We start from the raw sequence: 16,608 nt of genomic DNA on the forward strand, positions 1-16,608 counted from the left end.
CCGTGCCCCTCTCCGCCAGTGCCCCTGTGCCTGTAGGGAGGTGTTTCAATCCGTGTGGAGGTGGAGCACCATGGTGCGGCGACAGCGCCCCAAGAGAGTATGGTGATGTCACTGCGGCTCAGCGGGTCCCTGGCTGGTCATGTGAATAGTGGTCGTTGGGCTTCCAGGGATGTGCCCCGCGCTTGCGGTGCCAGACGTAAACAGGAAGTTGTCATCATCAAGGGGCATGTTTTTCTCGCCTGTGCGCTGCAGATCGTGTCATGGCATGAAGATGGTCTGGCAGTAGTGGAGCCGAAATTACAAGCCCGAGGAACACGTTCCGGGTAACTATGACTGCCGATTTCTGGACGAGAAGTAGGAATTTTCCGAGTTTTCCAGCAATGAGTTGACCAAGGGGATTTGGGTCAGCTTAGTGTTTTGGGTCGTATGTGATGGGGTGAGTGTAGTATATGTTGTGGCCCACATTATGGGGATAGGTACAGGGCGTCCCCATTTTTAGGTCCCAGGGTGTAATGTTAGGGGTGTGTTATTGAAGGCTGTTGTCTTTGTTCTGTGAGGTGCTTCGTTGTGGTCTTCCGTGGAGTTAATGCCCTGTCTCAGAAATGTAAATCTAGGGTTTTGCTATCCCTCTCCTCTGGTGTGGGGGGGGGTGCGTTGGAGTTGGAGGCAGGTGTCTAGCACTGCACCTGTGCATCGTGAGGTGTATTAGATTCAATGGCTCGTAGTGTGTTATCTTGGACTCACTTCCACCAAAAGCGTAATTTCAGAGGTTTGGCGGCAGAGCCACTCGCGTACTGAGTGTTCTGAGACATAATCTTTATGCAGAGTGGAACGTTTATATATATTTTTTTGCAGTGTGCCATCCCAGACCTATCGGCGGTTGAACTTACCCATTGTCGTCTGGGTGACATTTCAAATTTGTCTGCACCTATATTTTTTTGCCATGCATTATGTAATGTTATCAGCATTTTAGCTTTGTATGCTTAATGTTGTGTGTGTTGGAGTGTGGAGTGTAGTGTATAGGTGCGAGTACAATGAGTAGGTGGACGTGTGGGGTTGTGTGTTTTTAAGTCTGCATTGGGGTCCATAGTGCCTGGTTCTAGTGCCAGTGTAGGTCGCTATGTCTGTGTGTGAGGGCGCGTGTTGGAGCAGTTTAGAGTGGGAGGTGTTGTCTTTTCCCATAGTGCCCGGTTCTAGTGCTGAGGTAGGTCGCTATGTGTATTGGTCTGTGGGTTGAGTTGGATTACCCATTTGTGTTTGGTGATGGACCTAATTGTTGCGTGTGGTCCTGTTGGGGGTGTTCAGAGTGTGTTTGGGGTGCCTGTTTCCAGAGTGGTGTTCTGTTTACGTAGTGCCTGGTCTAGTGCCGGGGTAGGTCACTATGCTCGTTGTGTATCTCAGGGCAGTGTTTTTCTGTTCCATAGTTCCTGGTTCAGTGCCGGGGTAGGTTGCTATGGTGTTTTTGTATCTCAGTCGTGACTGATTCCTGAATGTTGTGGTTGGAGTTGATGCAGCGTTGTTCTGTGGTCATAGTGCCTGGTGCAATATCAGGGTAGGTCGCTATGGGTGTTGTTTCTCGGGGCAGTGTTGTGCTGTTGTGTTTGATAGCGCTTGGTTTAAGTGCCTAGGTTGGTCGCTATGCCTGAAGATGTATTTAAGTTTCCTGTTGTTTCGTAGTGCTTGGTCTAAGGGCCGAGGTAGGTCGCTTTGGTTGAGGGTTTATCAGCTTTGCCTGTGTTTCCATAGTACCTATTTTTGGACCGGGGCAGGTTACTATGTTGGATCTTATGTATTACACTGTCTCACCTGATTTCTAGCTCGGTAAATCAGGTTGTCTTACTGATGGTGTCTAGAGGAGGTGTAGCGTAAGAAAGAGAAAATTGCCAATGGGTTAGTGGTTGTGGAACAGGATTGTGAATGCGGGTTCTGTTGTGGTACTCCAATCAGAGTTGTGGTTTGTGGGTCCTTCGGTTGCAGTTGGGCATTTGTTGTTACTCCGTTTAGGGAGCGGTTTGTTTGTGCTCAGAGGGGCAGCTCTGGGACTCTGGGGGGCAGACCGCAGTGGAAGGTGTTTGGTGCGTTATAGGATAAGTTGGTTAGGTAGTTGTGTTAGTGTTCTCTAACAATAGTTGTCTAGGGGTTGCAGCCCTAGGTTCCGAGGGGCAGCTAGGGACAGGCGGAAGTGCACAGTTTTTTGTTTTTAGTCCTCGAGGGTGAGAGTCGAGGGACTCGGGTAGTGGTGTCTTGGAAGGTCGTGGTAGGTTGTGTCATGGGAGTGAGTGTGCCGTTGGCATTTTCTACATGGTCCGGTTGGCCTGTGAATGGTTCCTTATCTGTGTGGTTCCTTATATGTTTTGGGTTGCCAGGGGTTCTGGGCATAGGCGGCTGCTGTGTGCGGAGTTTCTGGTGCCGTGTTTGTGCTTTAGGTGATGGGGGTTTGGTGCTGGTCGCGTTACCTTTTTCATTCTGTTGTGTTTTCCCTACGGAGTGAGAGGTGTTTTAATGTGGCTTGGAGTTTGTAGTGTTGTGAGGTCATGAGCTGGTGGAATGTGAGGGTCGGAGTGTTATACTGGTTGACGGTTGGACTGAGAGAGAGAGCTGAAACCTGACTAGAATGGGTGTGGGGGTGAGCCCGGTGTTTCCCTTCTGATGTCTTGTCATCTGTGTCCCCTACCATCCCTTGTGCTTACTGATGGAGTACAGGACCAGGACAATAAACCATCCTAAAACTTACCTTTGGTGACCTGGATACCCACTTTGTTACAACCACCCTCTTCTTTGCCCCTCAACAGTCTTCCTTCTTTAGATGGGGAATTAATATCATGAGCTCAGAATTCATGAGCTGTGGGGCCTGGTCGATCTTTCATCCCAAATCAGTGTCCTCACACTGAAGCAATCATTTTTTTAAACTTTGGTTTTATTGGCAATTTTTCAGAAAAATAAACAATGACAACACCGGGAGCAATATGAATATCACATGTAACATCATCTTCAAACCCCCCGGGGTCTCCCTTCCCTCCCGCCGCCCTCTCCCCCGTCCCCAACTCCACCCCTCCCCCCAGATCAGAGTCCCATCGAAAAACCAACCGCAGGAGTTGTCGTCAGTGCTCGTAGTTCGGTGCCTTGGAGCTGTGCTATGCGCTCACGTAAATGCTGGCTTAGACGGATCCGCTGTCTCCCGGGCCGTGGATTACACCATTGTCCTTGAGGCTCTCTGGGCTCCATCGCCCTCACGCCCCATGTTGTCTACATAATGTCAGTGGGCTGGGCATCCCACCCCCATGCCTGGTAAACCCCATACCAATTTGCCTGGAAGGTGCTGGATTCGTTGTTTACCATGGCCGTCAGTTTGTCCATGTGGAACATGTTCAGTTTTTTTAGCCAGTCTTCCTTAGAGGGGGTCTCTGGGCTTTTCCACCTTTGCGCTAGGGCCACTCTTCCTGCTCGCAACATAGTCTCCCACATTCTTGGGTACCTATATATTTCCGCCTCCTCCGGTGGGAGGCCCAACAACATCGTCAACGGATTGAGTGGGAGTAGTTCCTCGGTGACCTCTGCCATCCACCCCCGTACCTTCTCCCAGAACCCCTGTACCTTAGGGCAGAACCACCACGTGACCCCTCGTCCCACCTGGCCACATCCTCTTGGGTATCTGGGGGACACCCCCGAGAACATCTTGGATAATTTCAATGGGTCTCTATGCCATCCCAGTAAGATCTTAAAGTTGTGCTCCATGTCTGACGTAAATAGGTTGCCATGGAATGCTATTTTAAATACCCTGGACCATGTGTCCTCCGAGAGAGCCTCTCCCGCCAATTCATTCCAGAACCCACGAAACCCTCTCCTCCTTTCCAAGTTAACAGTGTTCAATATTTGGTACATTTTGGATACTACCCCCTTCCTTGTTGTGGCCGTGTCCAGTAACTTTTCAAAGGGGGTCAACTGTCTCCGCAGGTTCAGGCCCTAAGTCTGGTCGCAGAGGATGCCCTTCAGGCGCAAATATTCAAAGACTGAAAGAGACCCCCGCCCAAGCGCATCTCGCACCTCCTCGTATTCGAGGAACTCACCCTCCTTGAACAGTTGCCCCACCCATTCCAACCCCCCATCCGACCAGGACTGGGCATTCCTGAATCCCCTGCTACCTAGTTTGAGCGGGTGGCCCCAGAGCGAGGACATCGGGGAGGGCCATGAAGTGAGGTGTGCGGTTGTGGGTCCTTCTTTCCAGATCGGCCAAAGTATTCCCAGGGTTGGGTGGGTCTGCAGTCTATTTGGGATGTGTTTACGCGGCAACCACAGAAGTTCGCGTACTTTCAGAGGGTAGGCATCCATGTCCTCCAGATAAGACCAATAGGTGCCCATCCCCTCCTTCATATGTTCCAACAGGACCCTTAGCTGGGCGGCCCGGTGGTAGAGACGGAAGTCCGGCAGCCCGAAACCACCCTCCTCCCTAGGTAACGTTAGAATGGCCTTCCCTATCCTCGGGTTCCGCCCTTGCCATACAAACTCTCGGACTGCCCTCTGTAGGTCTCGAAACATCTGGTCGGGGACCCCCGTTGGGAGTGCCGTGAAAAGATACAGCAGTCTCGGGAGGATGTTCATCATCATCACCGCCGTCATGCGTCCATACCAGGATAGGATCATGCCTCCCCACCTCCTCAGATCAGATTTAATCTCCGCCATAATGGGCCCATAATTCGCCAAGGCCAATTTTGAGAGATCTCTCGTGAGGAGCACGCCCAAATACCTAATGGAGTCCCCCCGCCCCCCACCACAATCCCCGCACACCTATCCCAGTGGTCCAGCCCCGGGTCCTGAACCCTCATAGGGAGTAACACTGATTTGGAGGCGTTTATTTTTAGCCCCGAGAATTTCCCAAAGGACAGGAGGGGGGGGGAGCGAGGAGCTGGGCTCCACCAGGTATGCTAGAATATCGTCAGCAAACAGGGAGAGCTTGAACTCCACCTCTCCTCTTTTAATCCCTTTAATGTTGGGGTGGGCTCGGACCGATATGGCCAGGGGCTCCATCGTCAGGACATATATTAAAGGGGAGAGTGGGCATCCCTGCCGCGTCCCCCGCGTGAGAGGGAATGAGTCGGAAAGTTCTCCATTCACCTGTACTCTCGCCGTTGGGGCCCCGTTTAGGGCTGAAACCCAGTTCCTGATGTGAGCCCAGAATCCCATTCGACGGAGGAGGAGTTGCATGTACCTCCACTCTACCCTGTCAAAAGCTTTCTCTGAGTCCAGGGTAAGCAGACTTGCTTCGAGGTCTGATTCTTGGGCATGGTGGATTAGGTCTATCGTCTTTCTGATGTTATCAGAGCCTTGCCTGCCCCCTATGAACCCCACTTGATCCCCGTGAACCAGCTTGGGCATTCTCCCCTCCATCCGTTTACCTATCACCTTGGCCAGGATCTTAACATCTATATTGAGAAGAGAAATCGGGCGATATGAAGAGCATTCAGTGGGGTCTTTGCCCTCTTTGGGCAGAACCACGATTATGGCCCTCATCATGGTATACGGCAGAGAGCCCCTCTCTAACACCACGTTAAACACCCTCACCAGGTGTGAGGTTAGGATAGCCCGAAACCTCTTACAGAAGTATACAGAGAAGCCGTCTTCCCCCAGGGACGTTCCCACCTTCATCCCACTGATCGCATGCTCCACCTCCTCTTCCGTCACCCGGCCCTCTAGACCCTCTGCCATTTCGCCTGTCAAGGACGGGATCTGGATGGAGTCCAGAAAATCCTCAATCTGAATGTCATCCCCGTCATATTCTGACGAGTATAACTTTTCATAATAACCGCGAAAGGCTGCTCTAATGTTTGGGGTGTCGTGATCTAATGATCCCCGATCATTCTTCACTGCCTTCACCGTTCTGTTCCTCTGAATCTCTCTAAGTTTTCAGGCCAGGATTTTGTCAGCTCTGTCCCCCTTCTCATAATGCTTCTGTTTCACTAGTCGGAGGCTCCGCTCAGTCTTATGTAACAGGAGGTCTTTCAACTGGAGTTTATAGTTTTCTAGGGAGGCAATCTGATCCCTTTCCAGGTGTGCCTCTGGGAGGTCACCCGGATGAGGTTGGGCTTTCTTTTCCCTCAGGGACTTTTCCTGGGCCTCCCTCTCCCTCTTTTTCTGGGCTCCCATTCTAATGAGGACACCACGTAAGGTCGCCTTGAAGGCGTCCCACAGCACGTGTGTGCTGACTTCGCCATTGTCGTTCAACTCGAAATACTCCGAGATGGCGTGCTGCACTTCCTGTGCCAGAACTTCGTTCTTCAACAGGGAGTCATTACATTTCCATCGCCCTCTACTGCCACTCTGCCATCCCCCTACTATGGTGGTACGGACCAAGTCATGGTCGGACCAAGGGACCGGGCAACCCTGTGGCCAGAGACATGTGGAAGAAGGGGTTCGTCTACCAGGATGTAGTCTATACGGGAGTATGATGTGTGGATTGCTGAGTAGTATGTGAAGGAGGGGAGCCCTGTCCTGGGAGTCGGAATGGTGTCCACTAGGCTCAGCTCCGCGTTGACCCTCTGGAAGGTACGGGCCATGGTTTCATCTGCAGCCCTAGTGGGCTGGGGCCCCAAGCGTTTTCTATCCGTGGTTGGGTCTAGGACCATATTAAAATCCCCCCCCACCACCAACATCCCATGAACAAACAATTTCAATCTGTCCTTCACTCCCTCCCAGAATTGCGCCTGGCCTTCATTGGGGCCGTACACAACTGCCAGAGTCAGAGGGGAGCCCCGCAAAGAGCCCCTTGCCAACAGATATCGGCCCTCTGGGTCCTTCACCGTGGCTTCCACTTCAAAGCCAACGTCCCTTGCTAGCAGTATGGCTACCCCCCTTTTCTTGGTTCTGTGGGATGCGCTGAGGACCTCCCCGATGCCGCCTCCTCGCAGTTTCGGTTCCTTCCCCCGAGCCCAGTGTGTTTCCTGAAGAAAGAGCAGATCAAGCTTTGCCCTCCTGAATTCCCTGCAGACTAAGGATCTCTTGGTTGGGGTGTTTAACTCACGCCCAGGTCAGGCAGATCTTCAGCCATTGTCTAGGATCAACATCTTACTGGATAGCTGACTCATGGCACTTTTCCTTTCCAGCTCCTTTTGTGTTATGACCTGATCTCCCTTGCCCCCTCCCCCCGCCCCCCAGGTGGGCCTTAAACCTGTCCCCAACTGCACCCTAGTTCCCACCCCGAACTGAACAACCCCAGCTATTCCTTCAACCCCCCACCCCGGCGTCCAGCCAAATAGTTCCACCATTGCTGGTAATTGGCCGGACCACCAGCCTACTGCCTCCGGCTGGGCTAATGTCGGAAATCACTCCTCCTTGAGAACCCCCCCTTTCCACCCCTCCCCCCCAACCTCCCTCCCCCAGGTAGCCGATATACTTGCTGTTCTGGGAGGCCCCTTACGTCCTTGGACCCCCTGGTCCTGGAAGTCAACTCGTCTTTGAGCCAGGCCAGACGTTGTGATCGTGAACTGAGTTCTTTGCCCGGTTTCCCCATACCCTTTTTCGCATCCAGATTGGTGTTTCAGCTACCAGACTACCCCAGGCCTGACTGGCCCGCTCCTCCGTGTCCAGGGTCGGCGTCCTCCCTGTCTGTCGTCGGGGACGGCGGGTTCAGTTTCTTAAATTTCCGTGGACCCGTCTTCTTTCTCCTCTCTCCTTGTGGCCTGCGTTCCCTGGCTCCTTCCGCTGCGAATCCCGTGGGTTCTCTCCACGGGGTCGGGTCCGTCACATACTCTTGGATGGCTCCCCTTATGTCCTCCTCTGTAATCAGGGTCGACCGTTGACCCTCGTATTCCAACGTGAGGGAGAAGGGGTACACCCATCTATAGCACACCCCCTTCTCTTTTAGCATTTGTGTTAGAGGGCGGCACATCCTGCGTTTGGCCAGCGTGTATGAAGAGAGGTCCTGGAAAATGGACACTTGTGCATTATTATAGGTTATCTCCCGTGTCTTCCTGGCCTCCTCCAGAACCTTCGCTTTCTCGGTGTAGTAATGAAAGCGGACCAGAATTGACTGGGGGTCCCCAGCTCTGCCCCCCGCTCTGTGGACCCGATCAAACGTTGGTTCGTTCGTCATCTCGTCCGAGAAAAGGAGGGTGATGATGTCCCTCACCACCCGGTTCAATTCTCTTTCCGTTTCTCCCTCTGACTCCGGCACCCCAAAGATTCTGAGGTTGTTCCCTATTTTCGAAATCATCCATTTGCCTGGCCCTTTCCTCGTCTCTCTTTTCTAGAGCAGCTATTCTCAGGGACATGTCCATCTGGTCGTTGTTGAGGACTGCTTGGTCTCCAGCTGCAACAGTCTGTCCTCGACCTTGTCCACCCTACGGTCCATGTTCTCCATTTTCTGGGCAATGTCCGCCCGCATGTCTCTGATCTCCTGCAGGACCGATGCAAAGCCCTTTTCCATTGTAAGGGTGGGCGGGGGGGGGGGGTCTCGGCCTGGGACATTCTGGTTGTCCGTTCCGGGCTGTTATTCTCCCTTCTGCCATCCTGGTAACGGTACTCCTGGAGGGTGTGGCGCCAACTCATCCGATCTCCCTTCCTCTCCCTCCGGCCGGCGGTCCTCGGGGGCCAAGAGCGATGACCCTGATGGGAGACTGCCCTCTCGCCTTCAGGCAAAACCGTTCCGTGGGGAGCTATCTTTGAGCGGGCACACACCCCACCGGCCTCTGGTGGGGGCCTCACACTCTTTACACGCCCTTTTCCCACTGCTTGTGGTCGTCTGTCCCTGTGGTGGGGAGGTGGCGACGATGTGTGTCAAATTGTGATCGGATGAGGGTCCAGGCTAGGCCCCCGGGGAAGGGGGGCGCAGCACCCACGGCGTGCTGATTAGATTCTATCTGCCATGTTTTCTTCAGAGTTCGTCTCCAGGCGGGCACTCGCCCTGGGAAGGAGCCCAGGGGCCAGCACCTGTGTAAGTCTCCTCCCGCCTGGGCCTCTCACCTTCCTCACCAGCCGTGTCCCGCTGTTGTCCGCTGTCCACCGCTCTGATGGCCCTCGCCAGGGTCCGTTGGACGGGGCCTCGGCACCCCTGTTGCTCGACTCCGTGTTGGAGAGCTCGGGTCAGGCGGGCTGCCTCTCCTTTGGCGGGTCCGGATCCGCGGCTCGAGTCGCCGCCACCTGGGGCTCCCGCTCCACGCTGGTACCGTCCTCCTGTGCCGCGGGGCCCTGACGGCAGAGTCCCCGCCGGTGCGCCGGCATGCTCTGTGATTGGGGTGGGGTGGAGAGGTCAGGCGCTCCTGCAGGCCTCAACGGCTAGCGCGCACCATGACTCCCCACGCAGCTCCGGAAGCGGCCGGGGCCTTTCGCGGATCCTCTCGTTGGGCCGCAAGGCCTCATTCTCGGGCACCCGAGGGTCTTTGGGCGTCACTCTTTCGCCCGGGGGGTCCCCTGGGGTTCACCGCCACTGAGAACCGCAGATGTCCCATGGGGGAGGTTGCGGGGGGGCTCAATCCCTCAACAAGGCCCAGTTTTGGCGGGAGCAGCGTCTTCAGGCAGCCATCGCCTGTGCGCCCCCTGGTGGCCCTCCACACCGAAGCAATCTTACTACCTTAAGTGCCTTCCTCCCTTCTGTGGGTGTTATCATATTCATCTTCATGAAATTCACCATAGCCGTGTTATATATAAGTTAGGAGGCACACTCTCTCCTCAACCTTATCTAGTGTTTAACCTGTGGGAGTAGACTCCCTGTCAAGAAAGCCTTCTTCAAGCCTCCCATCAGGCAGATGTTGTGAACTATTTTGTGTACTTTCTGTGCAGGAGAGGTAATTCCTATTACATATTTCACCCATAAGTATTTCTTTTTTGTGGACTGGATCAGACCTCAAGGCGATCTCATTGAAACTCTCCCCTAAACAGAAAGTGCCCTCTCTAGTCAACCTGCATGGGTGAGGCCCCTGATTTGGCAGGAGGTTGCTTTCTTTATCCCTTGGGAAGGATAATCGCCTTTGCCTTTTTTCTATCCCCTACTAAGTTCTTTGGAAATCCATATGAGTCAGAGCCTTTCTTTAGTTCTCATAACCCCCACCAGCCAGCCAAATTCTGGTTGTTGAATCTGATCCAAATGTCTAAATTCCCTCCCCCTGACTGATGGTCCTTCATCTATCCCCACTCTTACTGAATATGACAGTCTGGTTACCGAGCAGCTCAACTTAAACCACTTACGGCTCACTCTGTGGACAACCTGGACACATTTCAAACTGCCAGGAAACCTTCCACGTTGTCACAGGACTATATCAAAAGGCTATGATTCTGTTGCTGGGACTTGGAAGGAAAGTTAATCCTTTTGACTTCTTTGCCAAACAATTCCCTCTTTTGTGCCATACCTTGCCAGTTCTGGCATCCAGTTCGATTCTTATACAATGTTGCTATAAGCTCTTAGAGATTGTTGGATTTTTTAAAAATCAGTAGTTGTAATTCGCTTCATTTCACCACAGGACCATACAATTAATCATTCTCTTTACCAAGACTAGTAGTTAAGCAACATTTTGAAAGCCTGCTTCACTTGTTTCTTCATTGAAGGCTCTTCACCATTTGTGGTACATTGTTTTGTCATAGAACCCATGTTTACACATGCCCTGGTTAAGTTACATTTAGATGCATGGAAGATCTACTTTTTTAGTTGCTGTCATGTTGGCTTGTAGATGCTCCCCCTTTTCCATGGCCGTTAGCCTTCGTGGCCCCACCATCTCTCTCATCCTCAGCAAATATGGGAGTAGTCTTTGAAGGGCTTCTTTCCTTCTCATTTCAGAAGGAGATAATCTCATCATGTTCAAGAACTCACAAAAAATCTATATCAAATTCATGTCCTAAAACATATTCTACAACCCATGAAAGAGTGCAATGCCTGGTCTACTTGCATAGCCTCCGTTAGGGTCTCCCTAAATGCTTATAAGGCAACTGGGTTAATTCTTGATTTCAAACCTTGGTACCATATTACTCCTGCCATTTTTTCTCTTCCCTGGCTCCCTGTTTCAGCCCGCATTAGCTTCACACTAGTCTCATCCACAGATCCGCTTAAAACTTTGACCCTGCTTACACTCCCGAAAAAGTTGAAACTACACAATCCTTCAAGGCTTCCTGCTCTAAGATTACTATGGTCATAACCTTCAGAAAAAAAAGAAAAGAAGTCGAGTACCTGGATGTTGCTCGGGCAGCCCTATGGTGGGAGCTCCCAATTTCCATCAAATACAAGGAAAATTACCTTTGGTACAGGAAAAAGTCAAAAACGGAACTCCTTTTTTTTTTTTTCCTCTAGAAGCCTGAACAATCACAAAGTAACTTGGTCAGCTCTCTGACATCCCCATCCTCATGTTTTTTTCTTTCATTGTGCACTTGTTGGATGTCTGTACTTCTGTACCAATGTCCTTTTCACTCAACCCCCCGGTTTCTCTCACCCTTGCTTTTAACTGTTCTGAATGTTTCCTAAATCATGATCAGCAGTCTATAGCCTTTCCCTTTGCTTTGTGATATGATATGATATATGATAGTTTAATTATATAGCACCTATACACAATCTGTTTCAAAGCGCTTCAAGGCAAGGGAGGGAACAAGGGGAAAATACAATTACATTCTTACAGGCCATGAACAGTAAGGATGTTAAATTAACTCTCGTACTCTGCCAGACGACATTTCAGATAGTGCAAGAGCTAAAACATAGATAAGGAAGGGAGGGGGAGAGTGGGAAGGAAATGCAAACAGACAGGTAACTACCATACTAGGCCTGACGACATTTCTGGTAGAGCCGGAGAAAAACAAAAGGTGAGGGAGAGGGGCGCAGAAAGGGAGGGGAGGAACAAAACAAGTGACTATCGTACTAGGCCTGACGACATGTCAGATAGTGCTGGAGGGAGTGTGGGGAGGAAAAAAAAGTAATGGGAGGGTGGAGGAAGCAAAGTAATGGGAGGGTGGAGGAAGCAGACGAGGTTGCTATCATATTAGGTCCAGGGCCGATTCTGATAGAGTAAGTGCATAGAAGAAAGTAAGGGGAGGAGATAGGAAAAGGGAGAAAGGAAAGTAGGAGAGAACAGAGAGTAAGCAGTCAAAAAGAGTGGAGAAGCAAGAGTGGAGAGCGAATACAATTGCAGAAGTCAGTAGTAACACATAATGCTGCCGTCTATCTTTGATGGAACTCTTGTAATTTGAGGCTGCAGGTTGGCTTTTTCCTGTTTTGTTAAGACAGCAGTTAACTTTGAGTCACAAGCCTTTTTGTAGTTTGACAAGGGTTCCGCCCTTAATGTGAGGGTGTGCTTGTGACTCACTCTTTTCCCTCAACCTCCCTGTGTTTTTTTGGTAACACATAATGTTGCAAGCCGGATACAAGATGAAGATGGGAACATCATGATTCAGGGCCACCATGAGTACAAGATGCAAAGGAAGTCCTGCATGAGAGTTAAGAAAGAGTGACGCACCGTGAATGAATGAAGTCCATAAAAGTCAAATCCAGCATTGGCCAAAAGACGGTGATGGTGAAACCAGAATGTATCAGGACAGACTCCTGCAGAAGTATGCTGGAGCAGGTTGAGGGGGAGCAGGGTAGAAGAATCGAGCAAAACGGCAACACCTGTGTGCAGGAAGGGGGGGGCATAAGGGAACATCACAGGGGGACAAGAGGAGGTGGGGATGGCCTGTGGGGACAGAGGGGGTAAAACATGTTGGTGCATGCTTACCTTCTGTCTGAGCAAGGGGTCGGGCCATGGGTCGTCCTGGTCCGAACAGGTCCAAACAGGAATTGCCCTTTCCTTCGTCTGCCCTTCACTGCAATCGCCCGGGCGAGAGACGCCCTTGATCTAATAGTTAAGAGCAGGAAGGAAGAGGCAGGGCTAAGAAGGTGGGTGGTGCTTAGGCCAGGTGACCTAGATCCACTTGCACCTGCTCCCCATCTGCCTAGATGCTATGAAGCAATTGTATAAATACCAATGAATAGAAATCGACACATTTCACGCATTGGCTTCCTACGTGCATGCCCAAGTTTTCAACAAAGATAAGGCGGCCCTCCAGACTCACTAGTTATGTCTACTAAAGATTGTTTTTAGTTAGGCAGGCGTTTTTTCTCCTTTCCCCACTTTCTTTTCTGCTTTACGGTTTGATGATGAAAGGGCTTTGCACAGCCTTGGCTTTTGTGGAGCTTTGGATGTTCTATTTTGGTAGCACCCAGGAGTAGTTTCTTTTCTTCTGACAGGCTCTTCACAGGTTACAGGCGAGTTTCCCATGGCAGACAAATGCATTAGTGCCTCCTTCCGGCAATGGATACTGTCTTTCATACTGAAGTGTTATGCATTCTGGGGGATTCTTCCCCTCAACAGTCTTCATGCCCACTTGGTAAGAGCCAGAGCAACATTGGTGGTATTCCAGAGACACGGCAACCATGTGAGCTTCTGTAGAAATTATGCTCTGGACCTTTGCGTTGGGGCTGATGCCAAGTTTAATCAGCTTGTTTAAAAAAAACTGCTTAGCTAGGTACAACCTCCCCCATGATTTCTTACTTGGTAAATCCCATGAGTATGGAAGAAAACGTTCTTCAGCATTGGATCTTTCATAAATTGACATGCTTATTAAATCTTCCTGACTTGGAAGTGAGAATCTCTTCTGTAAGCATGGAAATCCATTTTCCCATATCAATACCTACATGATAACTTTATTACTTATGAACACTGCACTAAGGCTTTTATCAGGGGACAGTAGAGATTTTTTTAACCTTGTTACCATAAAGTACTGATGACCTACAATTATTTATTTTTGTGGGGGTGTTGTTGAGCTTAGTATTTTAATACATGATGATTAAAATGTTCCATTTGCTTTGTGGACTGCCATGTGGAAGCAAGTGGCAGGGAAACCAGTTTGGAAGCATCTTTAGGGGCTGGTTGATTATGAGTGAGTAGTTTCACAATGATTGTAATCTGTTTGTTTTGGGCCTGCTTTATGCACTCTTTTGGAGTGGTGTGAGTGTTTTTTTTTCAAATTTGTATTTATTTATTTAATCATTTATGTATTTATATTTTTTTGGTGAGCACTGCGTGCTAATCTGGTGTGTTTGTCTAGTGTTTTTGTGGCCTCTCCGCCTATTTTTCTGTGCTGGGCTGCATCCAGAGGGTGCAGTTTCTGGGGCGTAGTCCTTTGTTTGTGTCTGGCCTTTTCCCAGTCCCACCCTCCCCACTGCATCTTTAGGGGCTGGTTGATTCTGAGTGAGTAGTTTCACAATGATTGTAATCTGTTTTTGGCCTGCTTTATGCACAATTTTGGAGTGGTGTGAGTGTTTTTTCAATTATTTATTTATTTAACCATTTATGTATTTATATTTTTTGGTGAACACTGTGTGCTAATCTGGTGTGTTTGTCCAGTGTTTTTGTGGCTTCTGAGCCTGTTTTTCTGTGCTGGGCTGCGTCCAGAGGGTGCAGTCTGTGGGGTGTAGTCCTTTGTTTGTGCCTGGCCTTTTCCCAGTCCCACCCTCCTCCTCCAACCCGCCCACCTCACCTGATTGGTACGTCCACCTGGTCATAACTGACCTTCCCAGGACAGCCCCTGTGGCTAAGGACCCCAAGGCAAAGGGCGGCTCCTACATTGGCAGCTCCAAGACGTGTCTGCAGGTGTCCCTTCAGTCTGTCAAGATGGGATGGAAAAAGACTGATGAGCAGTGCTAGCGGGCAGGGTCAGCATTGGTAGGGCATGGAGTAGTATTTTCATGCATGTATTCAGTCTTCATTTTAAAAGAAAATCAAGGCCATGGGCCCGTTCTACTGGGGCAACATACTGCAAGTATGAAGGAAAAGGCGCAATGAACCAGGAGATCAGAAGTCCCCTTGGATGAGTTACTTATTCTTTTTTAAATGCCAATGGTGTCTCTTTTTTCTTCAATCATTACTTTGGTATGATATGTTGCATTAGTGAACCATTCTTTTACAGGATTCCAAGTACTGTCTGGGCTTGACTGTTTGTTTCCCATTTAGGTATTTGAGGCTCTCAGCAAAGCATCCTGAATCGAACACTGCCGGAATGGACATCTTTGCCAAATTTTCAGCCTATATTAAGAACTCAAAACCAGAAGCAAATGAAGGTAAACATTCCTAATTTAGCAAGCGTTCTGTTTCCTGCTACCCAGATACTGATAGTGTTTCTAGACTTACTTTCTTAGATTACGATGTAAATCATTGCACAATCACTGCTGCAGTGCAGTGTGAGGTTTACAGTTGTACTTCTAAGACAGTGCTGACAATTTGAATGAAGTCTTCACATATGTTGTTGGGATTTGTATAGCCCTACTCCACACCTTTTGGCAGCATCTGATGGTGAGGGTTATGCACAACGGGAAGATTAGTTCGGAACGTCTACGTTTTACCAAGAACGGTGAGGCAGAATGAGGTTCACCTGCTGTAATATTAACTGAGAGAGGCTGGTGTAGGAGGAACTTGGAGTTTGCGTACCACCCATTGGTGGTAATTTCTTCTCAACTGCTGCTTTCGGATTACACGCACCTGGTGGTTGAGATGGTGACTGCTCAGGCAGCACAAGCCCTTTGTGCCACTCACTTTGAGCCACATAAATCCTGCTGTAGTGCTGACGCAGCACTTTATTCTTGCTTTCTGCATTTGGATTACATGCACCTGGTGTTTGAGGCGGTAACCTCTTGGTCAGCGTTAGCCCTTTGAGCTGGCCGCTTTGTCTCATAAATCCTGCTGAAGCACTAATAAGATAGGTAAGATTGATCTAAATGAGGACTTAAATAGAATAATCTGGAATATTACCAAACATCTCATGCTACCCCTATTGACCTCGAAATAGTTAAATATCTAAACTAGTTAAAAATATACCGGAGATGGACCAAACACAGTAAATTGTATATAGAGAGTGTAATCCCAGAATTTGCACTTGAAAACCAACAATCCCCATCTGAACATATTATGGCCCTTATAGAGAGTTACTCTGAGGGAATTTTAAAGCATCACTGAGCATATTACTGTACACAAAAAGACAGATGTACTAAAACTAAGCACCCATTTTCATCAATACGATGGGGTAATTTGGAATGCAAAAAGCAAACTAAGATGTGATTTAAGACTCCTTAGTAAGAATTCTTTGAGAGGATCAGACTTACGTGAAGCTGTGAGAGAAGGAAAGAAATTATATTGCAAATGGCTGCGATATCATCATACCAGGGGAAACAAGGAACAATGGAAAACCCTTATATTGGCAGCTAGAAGCCATAATGTCCAACATTTCTGGAAATTAGCTAAGCCTCCTTCCTCCATAAACCTGCTATTGGGCTGTCTGTGGTGCCAGGAATGAGAGATGGACACAAAGTGGTAATGTTCTCTCAACATTACACATTTTAGACCTTAGACATTTTATTAAATTAAACAAGGTGTGGATAAGGTGTGGATAAAGGACTTCTCATCTCTATCCTACATAGAGTTTACCTAAAACTAAGGATCTGTCTGTGTCTCAACATCAAAAGCAGGCAAACTGTTCTTGTGTCCAACACCTATCTGACCCTCACACTAAAAATAAACAACAAAATGTGCAAAGGAAATGTCAGATAAGGGAACTTGTGTAAATTGTCTTTCTCTTTCATTAACTTGATGCTTAGAGTTTGTTCCCAAC

At 49.4% G+C, this 16,608-nt stretch overlaps 1 protein-coding gene across 1 annotated transcript in view; it reads left to right on the top strand.

The window, feature by feature from the left end:
- CLIC4 (chloride intracellular channel 4) overlaps nt 1-16,608 on the top strand; it is a 325,354-nt gene that overhangs the window by 235,486 nt on the left and 73,260 nt on the right. Inside the window, exon 4 of the mRNA XM_069622723.1 lies at nt 14,958-15,064. Within this exon, the coding sequence (XP_069478824.1) occupies nt 14,958-15,064 (107 nt within the window). The remainder of the gene's footprint in view (nt 1-14,957; nt 15,065-16,608) is intronic.

Source organism: Ambystoma mexicanum, chromosome 11 (genome assembly GCF_040938575.1).
Source record: "Ambystoma mexicanum isolate Mex_15411 chromosome 11, UKY_AmexF1_1, whole genome shotgun sequence".
In the NCBI taxonomy this organism is placed as follows: Eukaryota; Metazoa; Chordata; class Amphibia; order Caudata; family Ambystomatidae; genus Ambystoma; species Ambystoma mexicanum.